This window comes from Mauremys reevesii, linkage group 25, assembly GCF_016161935.1.
Source record: "Mauremys reevesii isolate NIE-2019 linkage group 25, ASM1616193v1, whole genome shotgun sequence".
Classification (NCBI taxonomy): domain Eukaryota; kingdom Metazoa; phylum Chordata; order Testudines; family Geoemydidae; genus Mauremys; species Mauremys reevesii.
In genome coordinates this window covers 15,961,853-15,976,089 of record NC_052647.1, presented here as the reverse complement: position 1 = coordinate 15,976,089, position 14,237 = coordinate 15,961,853, and the positions used below count along the sequence as shown (strand labels likewise).

The 14,237-nt window shown below is 54.1% G+C and overlaps 2 protein-coding genes across 3 annotated transcripts; both read right to left on the bottom strand.

Annotated features, from left to right (window-relative positions):
* Nucleotides 1-2,949: 2,949 nt before the first annotated feature.
* ZC3H10 (zinc finger CCCH-type containing 10) lies at nt 2,950-7,779 on the bottom strand. 2 transcript variants are annotated; one of them, XM_039514748.1, is made up of 3 exons: nt 7,633-7,761; nt 5,748-5,825; nt 2,950-5,183 (listed from the first exon to the last, which is right to left on the bottom strand). In XM_039514748.1, the coding sequence occupies exon 3, from the start codon at nt 5,136-5,138 to the stop codon at nt 3,954-3,956; it is 1,185 nt and encodes a 394-aa protein (XP_039370682.1). In that variant the 5' UTR covers nt 5,139-5,183; nt 5,748-5,825; nt 7,633-7,761; the 3' UTR covers nt 2,950-3,953. The 2 variants fall into 2 exon arrangements, with proteins under 2 accessions (XP_039370682.1, XP_039370681.1); XM_039514747.1 differs by lacking the exon at nt 5,748-5,825 and having other exon boundaries at nt 7,633-7,779.
* Nucleotides 7,780-9,066: 1,287 nt separating this feature from the next.
* On the bottom strand, nt 9,067-11,225 carry RPL41 (ribosomal protein L41). Its single transcript, XM_039514749.1, has 3 exons — nt 10,851-11,225; nt 10,741-10,763; nt 9,067-9,357 (listed from the first exon to the last, which is right to left on the bottom strand). The coding sequence occupies exons 1-3, from the start codon at nt 11,208-11,210 to the stop codon at nt 9,315-9,317; spliced, it is 426 nt and encodes a 141-aa protein (XP_039370683.1). The 5' UTR covers nt 11,211-11,225; the 3' UTR covers nt 9,067-9,314.
* Nucleotides 11,226-14,237: the final 3,012 nt, after the last annotated feature.

Here is a 14,237-nt window from a genome sequence, read left to right as displayed (position 1 = left end):
CAAGGGGGGAGCATTGCTCCAGTGCTCTCTGTTACACAGACACAGGCAGATCGAGCTCCTCGGATCTATTTCACTGAACACAGAGCGGGTTAAGAGGTGACTTGCTGAGTCTGGAAGTTCCTATATTTGGCAACGGGCTCTTCGGCCTAGCAGACAAAGGCATAACACAATCCAACAGCTGGGAGTTGACGCTAGACACATTCAGACTGGAAAGAAAGTGTAACTTTGTAACTGTGAGGGTAATTAACCATTGGAACAATTCACCCGGGGTCCTGAGAGATCCTCCAGCAGTGGCCATGTCTAAGATTGGACGGTTTGCCAGCTCTGCTCTAGGAATTAGTTTGGGGGAGTTCTCTGGCCTCTGTTATACGGGGGGGTCAGACGAGATAATCTCCATGGTCTGTTCTGGGCTTGGACTTTATTCACCTAGTGCCTGGCCGTATGACTTCCCTGCGAGGGGCTGGGCCGAAAGGGGCCTGGCGGGCGCAGACTGCAGGAGTGCAACACACTGAAAGGCTCTGACGCTCCAAGGAGCTGCCTCCGTGTAAACAAGGGGGAAGCAGAAATGAGCGAGACCAGACCGGCTACAGCACTGGGTTGAACTGACGATCTAAGCCAATGGAGAGCTGGGGCAAAAGGGAATTGTAACCGTAGGCCCTTTGCAGCAGCCAGGGGGGCGGGCTGCAGACTAGCCATTGTAGTAAGGGGAGGCCCTGAGATACAGACCTTGGGATCAGAGGCCTGGTGTGAGGCCTAAGGCCTGAGCTAAAGTAATGGTCAAGACTTTGCTAACAAAGCAAAGTGAAGCTGTGAGCCAGAGGCAGGCCCTGCTCACAGAAGCTGGCGAGGAAAGGGCTGAGGCTGCAAAGAGAGACATACCTAAAAGGTCCTGGACACCGGATATCAGAACATTCACATACTTGTACACAACCCAGATAACAAGGAACAGGCTGACCCAGCCCAATGCCAGGGCCTAAAGGGGAATATGATGGACAGAGTTGTTTTGTTCTGCACCTCAATACGTCAGGAGTGATGTGTAACTTGTTTGTACCTGTGTATAAGAAAGCATCCCTGGGGCGGTGTCTTTGTCCAGCCTAGGGGGCAGTGGAAAATCCTGCCACCGACTGAGCTGAGTCCATTGCCAGGGAGCACATATGTACTAGCTAGCAGCACCTCAGCAGCACCTTGGACTTCTATGCCAGGGAAAGCTGGAGACTGTTTCTCTTCGACAATAAACCTGGCCCAGGTGCCTTCGTACCTTACTAGAGTCTGGGGTCATTGGGGGTTCTCTCGGGGTCTGCGGGGTCGGCGATCTGCGCAGAGCTGGGGCAGCACACACAGGGAACACACACACGCAGCCGATTGATATCAACATTGAACAGAGCAGAGCACCACACCGCTAGCATCTGACACCAGCCATCACCAATAAGGGGCCTGTACAGACCCGCTCCACACGTCTGCCCATTGCTGTCCATGTATGTCCGTCTGCTGGAACAGAGCGCCAAGTGCCATCACTTCCACGCACAAACACTCCCCTCCAACAATGCACCGACTCTACACACTGCCGCTCTCTGGAGCAGCCCCGAGGGTGCTAGGGCCGTCCCTGCGGAGAAGGGGGAGTCGCCTTGTAAGCTTTCACCAGGTCCCTGGGGGGTAAGAGCCAGCACTCAGGGGGAGCGAAGCTGAGGACAGCAGTAGCCGTGACTCCCCGGGCCCTGCTCTAGCTACCTGGGCAGGGAGGCAGCTGCTAAACGCCGATCTCAGCGCCCCGCACATGGTGGAACAACTATTAGGGTTCCCCGCCGGCTCAGTCACTTGACCCAATCTTCCCACAAGCTTTCCCCGCTTGCAGAAACCAAACCCTAGAGCCCCTGGGAAAGGGTCTTCAAATAGCGAAATGCAGCACATTACACAGACAAAACTGCACCATTTTGGTTTCTCAGTGCCTAGATCGGAGAGCGGTGGTTTGCAGGAGGCTCTCCCAGGTGCAGGAGTGACAGGCCAGCCAGGATACATTCCACTCTGCGACCGGTCAGCGCCCATCACATGCTAACAGGGGCCGTGGTCAGCTCAGCCGTGGGATGGGAGACCTCCAAGCAAGCTGCGAGAAGGGCCTGGGGGCGCTCTCCTGACTCCGCAAGGAACCCAGCAGAGCTCCTGCTTTCTTCCCTTGGAGCAATGCTGTCAGCTGCTTTAGACAGCTGCTACATTTCACCCCAGAGGTGGCTGCATTTCAGTGGTGCCCACGTAGCCCGTACCGACATCTCAGTGGGGTTTATAGATGTCTCATCCCTCTGTAAAGGGCTTGGATATGCTCAGATGAAAGGCAAACGGTCCATCTAGTGGCTAGTCAGAGCTTTAAAGAGCGAGTGTCAACACCAGAATATATCCGTCGGGGGCTGTACGTTTTCTTTTAATAGCTGAAAACTTTACACTGTAGTCACAGAACTAAAACGCTAGACTTACAAAGTTCAGCACTCTTCGAAAGAGCTCCTGCTGTAAAGCATTCTCCTCCTCTTTCAGTTCTCAAACCCAGACAGAACTACCCAAAAGCTACTCTAGATCCCTGGGTGAGCTTCAGTTTTAGAAACAAAAATATAGCATATGAGGGAGGGAGGGGTCTCTTTGAACCCTTTGAGGACGTGTGAATGGGGTGAACAGAGAAAATGGCCATAAGAGGCAGATGGACGTCTTGGGGTGGGGAGGCTCAGGCACGGAAGTTGCTGGTGGATGGCGAAGGGCGTGCAGGGTTGCTCAGGGCACGGGTGGATTTGCTCACATTTGCCAGTCCAACAGCTCCAGAGGGAACTGATGAGCAGGTCTGCTCTTGCAAGGTGCTGAGCACTCTGAAGTGTGCTCAGGGACCTGGCAGGATTGCTGTCCAACCCTGGTCTCCTTTCAGCGAGCTGCTATGCCTCGGGAGGTGACCGGAGGAGCCCTGACAACTCATAAAGCAACAGAGACGAGTTTATTTCAACCCACGACCTCAAGCAGAACACAACCCCCGCCCCGCGGGCTGCAAGGCAAAGCGGGGTCAGACGCTATCACGTTTAAGTAGTGCCCCACCCCCGCAACGGGGTTTATGAGCAATTCGGCAACAACGTCTGCTGGAACTGGTGACACCTCCCCACTTGGGATCCAGATGGGCCTAGGAATGTGCCCCCCTCTCCCTGGCAGGGTGACTGGAACAGGGATGCTCTCAAGGCCACCGCAGAGACGGTTTCCTAGAGTCCAGGTTCTGCTGCCCCCTTTTAAAGCACCAGGGCTCAGTTTACAAATCCTATTTGATTTAACCATTTCATCACCAGGCAAAGCTGCCCCAGGGCCATTCCCCCTAGGAGAGGGCTGCCAGACAGACCCAGCCTTTCTGCCAGTTCTGGGGGAGGCTCACTTCCCTGATTCTGCCTGAGCCCAGGGAAGCCCGGGAGTATCTCTAGAGAGCAGCGAGCCAGGGGACCCAAGCTCCCACCCCTGGGGGTGATTTCCCTACAGCCTCCATTCTGGTGTGTCCTGTCAGTGAAATGATACTGCCATAGCCAGGCGATATACTGAGTTCCTGAACTCGCAGGGCTATGGAGGGGCTTGCACAGTGGGTACAGAGGGGCAGGTATTCGGGCAAAGATACAGGTGATGGGCAAAGGCTCTGAGGTTACTGTACCCTTCGAATCATGTGGCATTAAAGCCCTTCATCCCTGAATTCTGCTGCCTTGTGGAAGACCACGTGTGGTTGCTAGGGGTTAAGGGAAATCCAAGTCACTCGCCTGCAGGGTGGAAAGCCCATCCCTGAAAGGGGAGAGAGGTTTCCAAGGGTTTCAGTTCAATTCTCTCCCTTCTCGGTTCCAGTCTCCCCAAAGGAAGGAGCAACTCCTGCCAGTGACAGAGCCCTTCCACCTGCCAGGGGTGGTTCCGAACAGCACGGACCCATGGCGGTACATGTGGCCCTTTGGGGGCGGTTAGTGTGGCATGGCTGTTATCCTCATGCTCTGCGACGCAATGGGGTATGTCACCATGGGCGTGGTGGCGTGGCTCATGGTGATACCTCCCAGCGGCTGTGCCATTGAAACTGCCACGGGCGCCACCGACACTGCCACGGGCGCCATGGAGACCGGAGGAGCCATGCCCTGTGCGATGGTCTGAGCCAGAGCAGCCGAGAGTGGGGTGATTTCAGGGTTCATGGGGGGCGCTGCGTTGGTGGGGGGTGCTGCCTGCGCTCCGGCCGGAGCCACCAAATCCTGCTGGGTGACGGGGCGCGGCTGGAGGGCCTGGCTGCTGAGCGTGGTGTGAGTCTGGGCAATGCTGTGGTTATAATTGGTGACAGTGCCCACGGTCGGGGCCAGGGTCTGCTCGGTGGCCGTGGCGGTGGAGCTGAGAGTCATGACTTTGGCCTGGTTTCGGAACTGGGCGTTCTGCTCCAGCAGCACCTCGTTGGTCGCCAGCAGGTTGTTGACCTGCTTCTTGAGGTCCTCCACGCGCTTGCGCAGCATGATGTTCTCCTCCTCCAGGAGCCGGTACTCCACCGTGCGCGGGTTGGTGAAGCTGTACTCGTAGGTTTCGAAGTGCAGCCCGTCCACCCGCCTCCGCTTCAGCACCGGGTCGTGGTCGTCGTAGCGGTCGGGGTCATACATGACGTCGTAGGGGTCGTAGCGGCGCACGGTGGTGGCAATGCTGGGGTCCCGGGCCGCAATGACCCGGGCGTCGTACTCGTACTCCCGCTGCAAGTGCTGGAACTTGCACTTGGCTCCCCGCTGGCAGTCGCCCTTCAGGAAGTCCCTGCATATCGGCACCTCCTCCTTGCTGTTCGGCAGGTCCGCCGGGGAGAGGCCGAGTCCAGCCGCCACCTTCTGGCGCAGGCGCAGGGGCAGCTCCCCCGTCTTCTTGTAATAGTCCTCGTCCTCCTTGGTGCCGTGGATGAAGCGGCAGTTGAGGCGCACGCACTCCTTGTTCTGGAAGTCGTGGCAGAAGATGAATTCGTTCTTGCGCACACCCAGGTTGGTGACCTCGCTGATGTCGGGGTGCCGGAAGCGGCAGCGCTTGCCTCGCTTACAGACGTTGCGCAGGAAGTCGCGGCAGATGTCGTCGGAGTTGGCGCCCGCCTCGTCGCCGCTACTGCCATTGTTGTAGTTGTCACGGTCGGGCATTTTCCCACCTACGCCCTCCCCTCCTGGTGGCGCGAGCTCAGGCAACTGCAAAAGAGGAGGAGGTGGGAGTGAGAGTGGGATCCTCATTTAAAGGGAGGAACTGTTCTGGTGTAGCTGGCAGGGAAATATCTGCCCTGAGGCATTACAGCAGGGTGCCAGCCTCTGCTGTGGTTAAGGTTATGACCAGCTTTCAGGATAACGTTGGACTCTTAGTGCTGCAAAAGCCGCATGGCTACTCAGGCTGTCTTGAAATGTGCTGTAACCAGTATAACAAGGTCTGTGCAAAAAAAGTTGATCGTTTCTCTCAAAGTTGAGGGGTTCTGATTTTTTGGGGGGCTGGGGCCGCCTCAACTTTGAGAGAAACGATCAACTTTTTTTGCACAGACCTTGTTATACTGGTTACAGCACATGAGCCAGCTTGACACTCCGAGCTTTGCCTGGACTGAGAACCAGGCAGCTCATTGCATAGAAACCAAGAGGCTCAGACTCCTTCCGCTACAAACCAACATCCACAACTCTAGGGGTCCAAATGCATTTAACATCCAATTGTCTTTTGGCCCCACCAGACCCTTCAACAGAGACCGCCTGTTCAAAACAGCTCAGCTTTACCTGTAAGATCCAAAATCTTCAAAGTCACCCCAGGCCGGATCACAGCTAGAGGAGCTGACTTGATTTGAGATCAAAGTCCTAATGAAATTAAAAAATAATCAAAACAAGCTAGTAGTCACCGATTTTCTATTAGTCAAGTCCAAGGCAGATGGGGCCGATCTCACAGCTCTCTATGTCACATTAGACAGGATTACTATACATATAAAATGATGGGGTCTAAATTAGCTGTTACCACTCAAGAACGAGATCTCGGAGTCACTGTGGATAGTTCTCTGAAAACATCCACTCAATGTGCAGCAGCAGTCAAAAACTAGGGGACACCAAATGAAATTAATAGGCTGCAAGTTTAAAACAAACAAAAGGAAGGTGTTTTTTTTTCACACAATGCACAGTCAACCTGTGGAACTCCTTGCCAGAGGATGTTGCAAAGGCCAAGACTATAACAGGGTTCAAAAAAGAACCAGCTAAATTCATGGAGGATAGGTCCATCAATGGCTATTAGCCAGGATGGCAGGGATGGTGTCCTTGGCCTCTGTTTGCCAGAAGCTGGGAATGGGCGACAGGGAATGGATCACTTGATGATTCCCTGTTCTGTTCATTCCCTTTGGGGCACCTGGCATTTGCCACTGTCGGCAGACAGGATACTGGGCTGGATGGACCTTTGGTCTGACACAGTGCGGTTGTTCTTATGTTCTTAAATCAAGATGGCAGCTACTTTTATTTTAAATCACACCCGCCCAGCAGGGTGTGCGGCGGAATCCCCTTCCTGCCACACAGCTAAGTGTCAGATACCCAGGTGTGTATCTTTACAGCACATGAGGTACAGCAGCAGGTGGGAGTTCTTGTCTGAATTCTGTCTCCTGACTTGCATACATCTGAAGGGTAGGGGAAGTCTGTCATCACACACGGTTACATCCAGAGGCAGAGAGTACATTTTCTATGGCAGGGCCACTGTTGCATGTACAGCAGCTAGCGCAATGGGGTTGGGATTAGGGCTCTCAGAGCTACTACGATACAAATAATAAACAACATTCTACCTGGCTGACCTTGTAAATCAAGGCAGTAGAGCAAATGGTGGATCGGCTTATGTGGCCTGCATCTTGCAGGAGGTCAGACTAGATGATCATAATGGTCCCTTCTGATCTTGAATTCTATGATTCTATGAAATGCTGCTTATGCGTTCATGCAAAGGCATGCAAGAGAAAGCTAATCAACCCTCAGCCTTTTTGACTAAGGATGGGAACATAGGACTGGAAGGGACCTCCTGGGTCAGAGTCCAGTCCCCTGCTGTCGTATCCTATGAGCCTATTCATAGAGTTACTTAATGAAACACTGAAGGGCGTGCAAAAGATTGTTACTAACTGGGCTTGTCTGGGAACCTGAGCTCGCTTGATCAGCAAAGCCCTCTGCGCCTGAACCCTTCCTAGGCAGAGTCAACCCGCCCCCTAGAGTCCCTGCGCAGACAGCCGCCGCTGCGGCGTGGCCCCCACGAACAGCCCGCAGACGCGGAGCCCCGGCTAGCGGCGAGTCCCCGGAGTCCTGCTGTCCCAAGGCACCGACCAGGGCGGATCTCTGAGCCGAGCTGCCGCAACCCCGCTGGGTCTGGCCCCCCCGGGCCGCGCCGGAGCAGGTGGGTTTCTGGGGCCTGAGGCAGATGAGCCCGGGGGGGCGGACCCTGGCCAGGCCAGAGGACGGGCGGGGGGGGACACACTCAGGAGTAACCCCCCCCCCCATGGCTTGGGCCAGAGGCCCGGGGGGGGCAGGGACTCAGCGGAGACGGGGGACCCCTTAGGCCCTGGGGGGGCCCATGGGGACCCGGGTACGCCCCGGCGGAGGGGGAGAGTCCCCCCCCCCAAACCCCCGCTCGGGGCGGCCTCTCGCTCACCCGCTCTCCGGCCGCGTCCTGCTCCAGCAGCCACAAAGAGCGGCCTCTTCCGCCCTCCACCGGAACTACTCTATGGTCCTTCCGGCCGGATCCTCCCAGCATGCAGCGCGCGCAGCCCGTCGGGGTTACCATAGCGACAAGGCCCCGCTCCCCATGGTAGCGCCCCAGTAGCTCTAACTCGGGGTGGGAGACCCCGCCCTCTTACACGGCGGTGGGCGGGGCATGACTGACGGATGACATCACAGGGAACACCATGGCACCCACCCCAGTTGTCATGGCCAGCTGGGCCTGCGGGACCCTTGCACACCAGGGTGCTAGTGAAACAGGCCCTGCCCCCTCCACCCCAGGAAAGCAGCTTGATGCCACCAGAGCTTCCTTTCCCCCTGACCCGTGCCAGGTTCACACCTCTCCTATGGCGCAGCTGTTCCCTGCTCAGGGTTACACTGGACAATGTGAGGGCACCTGTAGTTGCCCTTGATGGGGGCATCTTAATCATACCCCTGGGAAAGTCCCCCCACCTCCACCACAGCTTGCCCAAGACTCAAGTCACACAGCTGGTCACTGTGCATAGGCTAAACTCTTAAGGACACAACAAGACTAATTACCTGGTCTAGCCTGAGCAAAAGAGGGCCTCTGTACTGTGCCAGCCATCAGGGCTAGCTGTGCTAGGAAGGGTTGGTAGAGGATTAGCCATTATCCAGTTTTCAGTGTTTGTATTTTCGGCATATTAATTATTACAGCATTAACCCCTGGAAAGGAGGATAAAGCACTGAGTCTTCAGTGAAGGGTGCTATAAATTTGGAGCTCATTTCCGTGAAGTCCCAATCAAAGGGCAGGTAGCCTTTTGGGAAAAGGATTTACCCTTCATGCAAGCAGTTACCCCATCCACATCTCACCAGAAAGTGTCTTAATACACCATATACATCTTGTGCCACCCACTTCATCGGGGGGGGGGGGGGAGAGAGAACGTAACTTGTGGGTAAGCCTGATGCAATGCAGAAATGTAATGCTCTGCCACTTGTCAGACATTCTATCAGGACAAGAACCAACACTTTTATACTGGGAAGTCACTGTTCAGAGACCAGTATGAACTCAGCAGTTAATTCTGAAAGCTACAACTGCATAAAAATGTACCAGGGTATATGTGCACTGTGCATCACATTCATACAACTCACTGCAGTGTTGCACTGTGGCCTGGACATTTGCACTTTCCCCAGTCACATCTTCAGCAAAAAGTGATTTCTATATTCAGTGGATTCTTCTTCTCAGCCAGGCCATGCAACTGTGTATTGGGAAAGGGCCCAGAAAGCCCACCAGAAGAGGGCTGAATGATGCAGGTCAAGTATCTTTAAAAGTCAAGTTACATACATGCCTAGAGATCACACAGATTCTGTTTTAAAATAGTTTAAAATGCAGCATTAAGAAAAAACATGCTGAATTCCCAACCAAACCAGGTTTGTTTTATTGTATGCCTGCTACATTCAACTACAAAGACCAGAACCAGTCCAGAACGTGAAAGCTCAGGGCTACTACCCATATGGATGAGACCTTCATTCTTAAGATGGAAAACTCTTGAAAGCACTCCTGCAACACCAGGAAGTAGTTGTGTCTGGAGGTTTGCGTCCCAAGCTCCAACGTTTCTTTGCTCTGCTTTGCAGCCTCAGTAGCAGTAGAGAAGACATCTACTTAGACCTCTGCCTCATCTTTCTCCTTTTGCGCTTCAGCCTGAGAAAGAGAATTTTACCCCATCAGAGAAAGAATATCAGCATGGTAACAAAGCTATCAGACATTCCACAGCAGGCAGCCAATCTGGTTAAATGGACTTTGAATGAGTCATTATCAGGCCAAAAAACTTGTGTGTAAGAACAAGCATGTCAACAGTTTTGGAAAAAAGTTACAATGTGCCCTTTTTAAAGAGAATGACAATCGCGCAATGTCCGCCACCTAACTGCTGCCTTGTCCTAGTGCACAAGGACCCCAAACTGAAATTGCCAGAAACCGAGTAACCTATCCACATTTCTGTGGACAATGAAATAGAAGACCAACAAGGACAGCACCTTCAGTAGAGAGGCTAGACTTAAGCCTATTCCTGCTTGCCTTTCCAGAGTTTTAAACACAAGTTTCAGATCTTATTTAAAAGCAGAGCAGAAAATGAAACCGCTAAATACAGTAACAAATGCATGTTTACTCTGTTTGGAAAAGGAACTTTGCATCTTTGCTACAGTGTTTTAATGGCTTCTTTTAAACATATACAATAAGACTTGTGTAAACCCAATGTACTAACTCCTGCAATAAATTTGGCCCATCATCCTTACCTGCCATGCCTAACCCAGAACAGTTTGTTACACCAAAGTTGGAAAATGCCAGAGGAGACAGGCAGTTTTAGCTCTGAGCAGGCCTAGCTGCTCTTATACTTACACAGCACTGCCAGATGAGCTAAGAAATAGTCACTGGAAGTAAAATAGGTTTAGTTCTGCACACCCCCAACCCCCACACTGAAGAAAAGCAGTGTTTACAATGATGCAGTCTATTAGAGGTTTAGAACAGCATACACCACAAAGCACTTCACATGCATCCATGTTTCTTTCTTCACTCCCCACCCTGAAGCAGACTTATCACCATTTTACAGATGAGAAATGGAGGCACAAAACACTTACCCAAGGTCATACAAACACATGTGCAGTAAAAACAGGAATTTAACCCAAATCCTACTTCAGAACTTTACCCCCTACACCCTCCTGCTTCTCCTCAGTTTAGCCTGCAAACTCTTTGTGGCAAGGCCAGTGTCTGAGTTTTCACAGGGTCTAGCATAATGGGCTCCCAATTTCAGCTGAGGCCTCTAGACATGACAGAAATAAACATATTTTAACTGTTATCAGTTAGCCTGAGGGATGTGGGATGCAGTGTTAACATTAACACACCCAACTCAAGTTTTTCCCCACTCCCCATTTACCAAGTCTGATCAACCATCTTAGCCAGCCCCGTTACTACATTCCTACAGGGCCCAGCACACAAAACAAGTCACGCAAACCATTTACATCAATTAGCATAACAACCCGTTGGGCAAGCGTCCCCGGGCCCAACAAGCCAAAACAGACGCTCACATACCTGCGCATACGCTTCTTTCGCCACTAGAGGAAAGAGGGGAAAAAACACAAGAGTCAGCAGCATATTAACATCAGGCTCAGCCTCCACCACGTCTCCACGCCCCCAGTTACCTGCTGCACTGACCAAATGGTGCCCGAGGGGAAATTAAAGGCAGCAAACCTCCCCCCCCCGCATTTCTGTGGGGCTTTACTGCTGGGTGCTAAGGAAAGGGCCGGGGCCCGCGTAACAATGGGGCCCGGCAGACCTGAACCCGCCGCCCCCATCGCCCCCACGCCGGAGGGGGCCGCTCCCCCGATGCCAGCCAAGCAGGGGCCCGGGGGGGCATCAGCTCGCAGCCCCGAGCCCAGCCCCACGTGGGCGCAGGACGCCACAGGCCGGTGCCTCCCACGCGCGTGGAGAGCCCGGGGCACAGGGCCTGGGACGTGGGGGCTCCCCCCGCAGCACGAGCCTGGGGGCAACCCCCCCCGCATCCGGGGACCCCGCGAGAGCCAGGCCCCGCCCCCTGCCCCGGGAGGGAAGCGCGGCCCGAGGCCTAGGAACCCCCCCCCCAGCCCCGCTTCCTCCCGCCGGGCCGGGCCCCCTCGCCCCACACCGGGCCCGGGCCCCACCCACCTTCGCTCTCATGGCGGCCCGGGCTCAGCGCCCGCGGATGGCGGCGGATGGCGGCAGGACCCTCCGGCCTCCGACAAAATGGCGGCGACAACAGCCGAGAGAGAGCGGCCCGCGCCGCTGGACCCCCTTTTATAGGCCAGTTCCGGAAGCGCGTGGGCGGAGCCGGAGCGTCACGGAGGAGCCGCGCGCGCGCGAGAGAGAGAGAGAGACCCCCTTCGCGGAGCATGACGGGAGGTGTAGTTTCTCCCGCCCCCGGGGCAGCACGGGAGTTGTAGTTTTCTCCCTCCCGACCCGCCTCCATTTTGAATACAAATCCTCTGAGCTGAGCCCAGATAGGGGGCGGGGTGAAGACCCAACGCCCCCCAGCTACACCGCAGGGGTCACTTCCCCCGACACACAGTGCACGTGCCCAAGTGTTGGGTGTGCGACACCGAGGGCCCAACACGTGCACGGGCACCCGCGCGTGTTAACACGAGAACGGCCGTACGGCTCAGACCGGCTCAGACCAAGGGTCCTGTCGGGCGACAGCAGCCAGTGCCAGGGGCCCCAGAGGGAGTGACCCTAACAGGGAATCATCCAGTGACCCATCCCCTGTCACCCATTCCCAGCTTCTGGCAAACAGGCCAGGGACCCCGTCCCTGCCCAGCCTGGCTAATAGCCATTGATGGACCTGTCCTCCAGGAACTTCTCTAGGTCTTTTCTGAACCCTGTTATAGTCTTGGCCTTCACAACATCCTCTGGCGAGGCGTCCCATAGGCTGACTGTGCAGCTGTGTGAAAATATTCTTCCATTTGTTTGTTTTAAACCTGCTGCCTATTCATTTAATTGCGTGTCTCCCTAGTTCTTGTGTTACGAGTAAATAACACTCCCTTATTTTCTTTCTCCACACCAGTCAGGATTGTATAGTCCTCTAGCACATCCCCCGAGCCGTCTCTTTTCCAAGCTGAGAAGTCCCAGTTTTATTAATCTCTCCTCATACGGCAGCCGTTCCAGCCTCCTTGTCATTTTTGTTGCCCTTTTCTGAACCTTTTCCACTGTATGTTTGTTGAGATGGGACAACATCTGCACACAGCATTCAAGATGTGGGCGTCCCGTGGAGTTAAATAAAGACCTTATTGTGACGTTACAGCCTATATGATTTTACACAAATATGCTAATGAGTGAATATAATGTAACTGGAATATGCTTCATGCAAAAGGCCTCGTGTAAGGTATCATTGCAAAGCTTGTGATCATCCTGTTTGTATAAATGTATCACTCTTGTATCTGGAACTAGAAATATGACTCTGAGGGCCTATTGTAATCATGCAACGTGTGGGCCATTAATGGTGCCTTGGAATCTTGATGACTCCCATTAACCAGGACAACTGACTGGCTGGCTCTGTTAATAGAGTGTGTGTTAATAGCTGGGGAGCAAACAGCCGCGCACGTCTCTCTGTCGGTGTCATAGAGGGTGAACAATCGATGAGTTTACCCTGCATAAGCTTGATACAGGGTAAACCGGATTGATTTGGGTTTAGACGCCACTGGGAGTTGGGCATCTGAGTGCTAAAGACAAGAACACTCCTGCGAGCTGCTTTCAGGTAAACCTGCAGCTTTGAGGCAGGTAATTCAGCCCCTGGGTCTGTGTTGGAGCAGACAGGAGTGTCTGGCTCGGCAAGACGGGGTACGGGGGCCCCGAGCTGGCAGGGAAAGCAGGGGCAGTAGTCTTGGCACATCAGTTGGCAGCTCCCAGGGGGGTTTCTGGGATCCAACCTCTCACAATTGTATTTTCTGTCTTCTCTCTCCCTTTCCTAATGAGTCCCAACGTTCTGTTTACTTTTTTTTGACTGCCGCTGTACATTGGGTGGATGTTTTCAGTGACTCCAAGATCTTCTTGAGCAGTAACAGCTCATTCAGCCCCCAGCGTTTGATACGTAGAGTTGGGATGATGTTTTCCCATGTGCATTACTTTGCGTTTATCACCAAATTTCATCTGCCACAAGCAAAGGGCTCCCCTATGCAGGTGGGGGGCATAGGCCCCCTCTCTCCACTCCACAGTATCATCACAGCCTCAGCTACAGGGCCTGGTTCTCTAGCTCCCACTCCCCCACTTAGCCCTGCAGGCCCCAATTCGAGCCCTGGAGCACTGGGCAAGATGGTGACCTGACCAGCGTACCCTGGCCTCAGTGCTGGACAAAGGGGAGCCTCCCCCACTGGCCAGCGGCCCCAGGGCCACCTGCAGAAAAAGGGCAGCTGCTAAAGCAGAGCAGTTAGGGCTGTCACAGACTCATGTCCTCTGCGGATTGGGCCCTGACAGAGCCCTGGGACCACACACGCTGAGGGTTGTTTGCAGAGGCCAAATCACCCACTCTGCCCTACCCCAGCCAGAAGGGGAGATGCAGAGAAATGCAAGGCAGTAGCTTGGTCCATGAGGATTAGAAACGAACCCAACGCTGACAAGAGTGAGGAAGGGGGACACTTAGAATCATAGACTCTCAGGGTTGGAAGGGACCTCAGGAGGTATCTAGTCCAACCCCCTGCTCAAAGCAGGACCAACCCCAGACAGATTTTTGCCCCCAATCCCTCAATGGCCCCTTCAAGGATTGAACTCACAACCCTGGGTTTAGCAGGCCAATGCTCAAACCACTGAGCCCCCCGCCCCCTAAATGGCAGTATTGTCTGTGTCAATAGAGTGAAATGGGAGCTGGCCCCGACATTCTCTCTGATCCCAGGTTGCAGTGATCACAGTGACTAACCGTGGCTTTCAGCTGCTCCCTCACCAGCCTATTCACCAGCCTGGCTCCCCCAGACTTCTGCCTGTTCCCCACGTCGAAGGGAGACCTCGGTGAGAAGCATTTCAGTGATAACAATGGAGACGTCCGCAGCAGTCGAGTTTCTGGACAA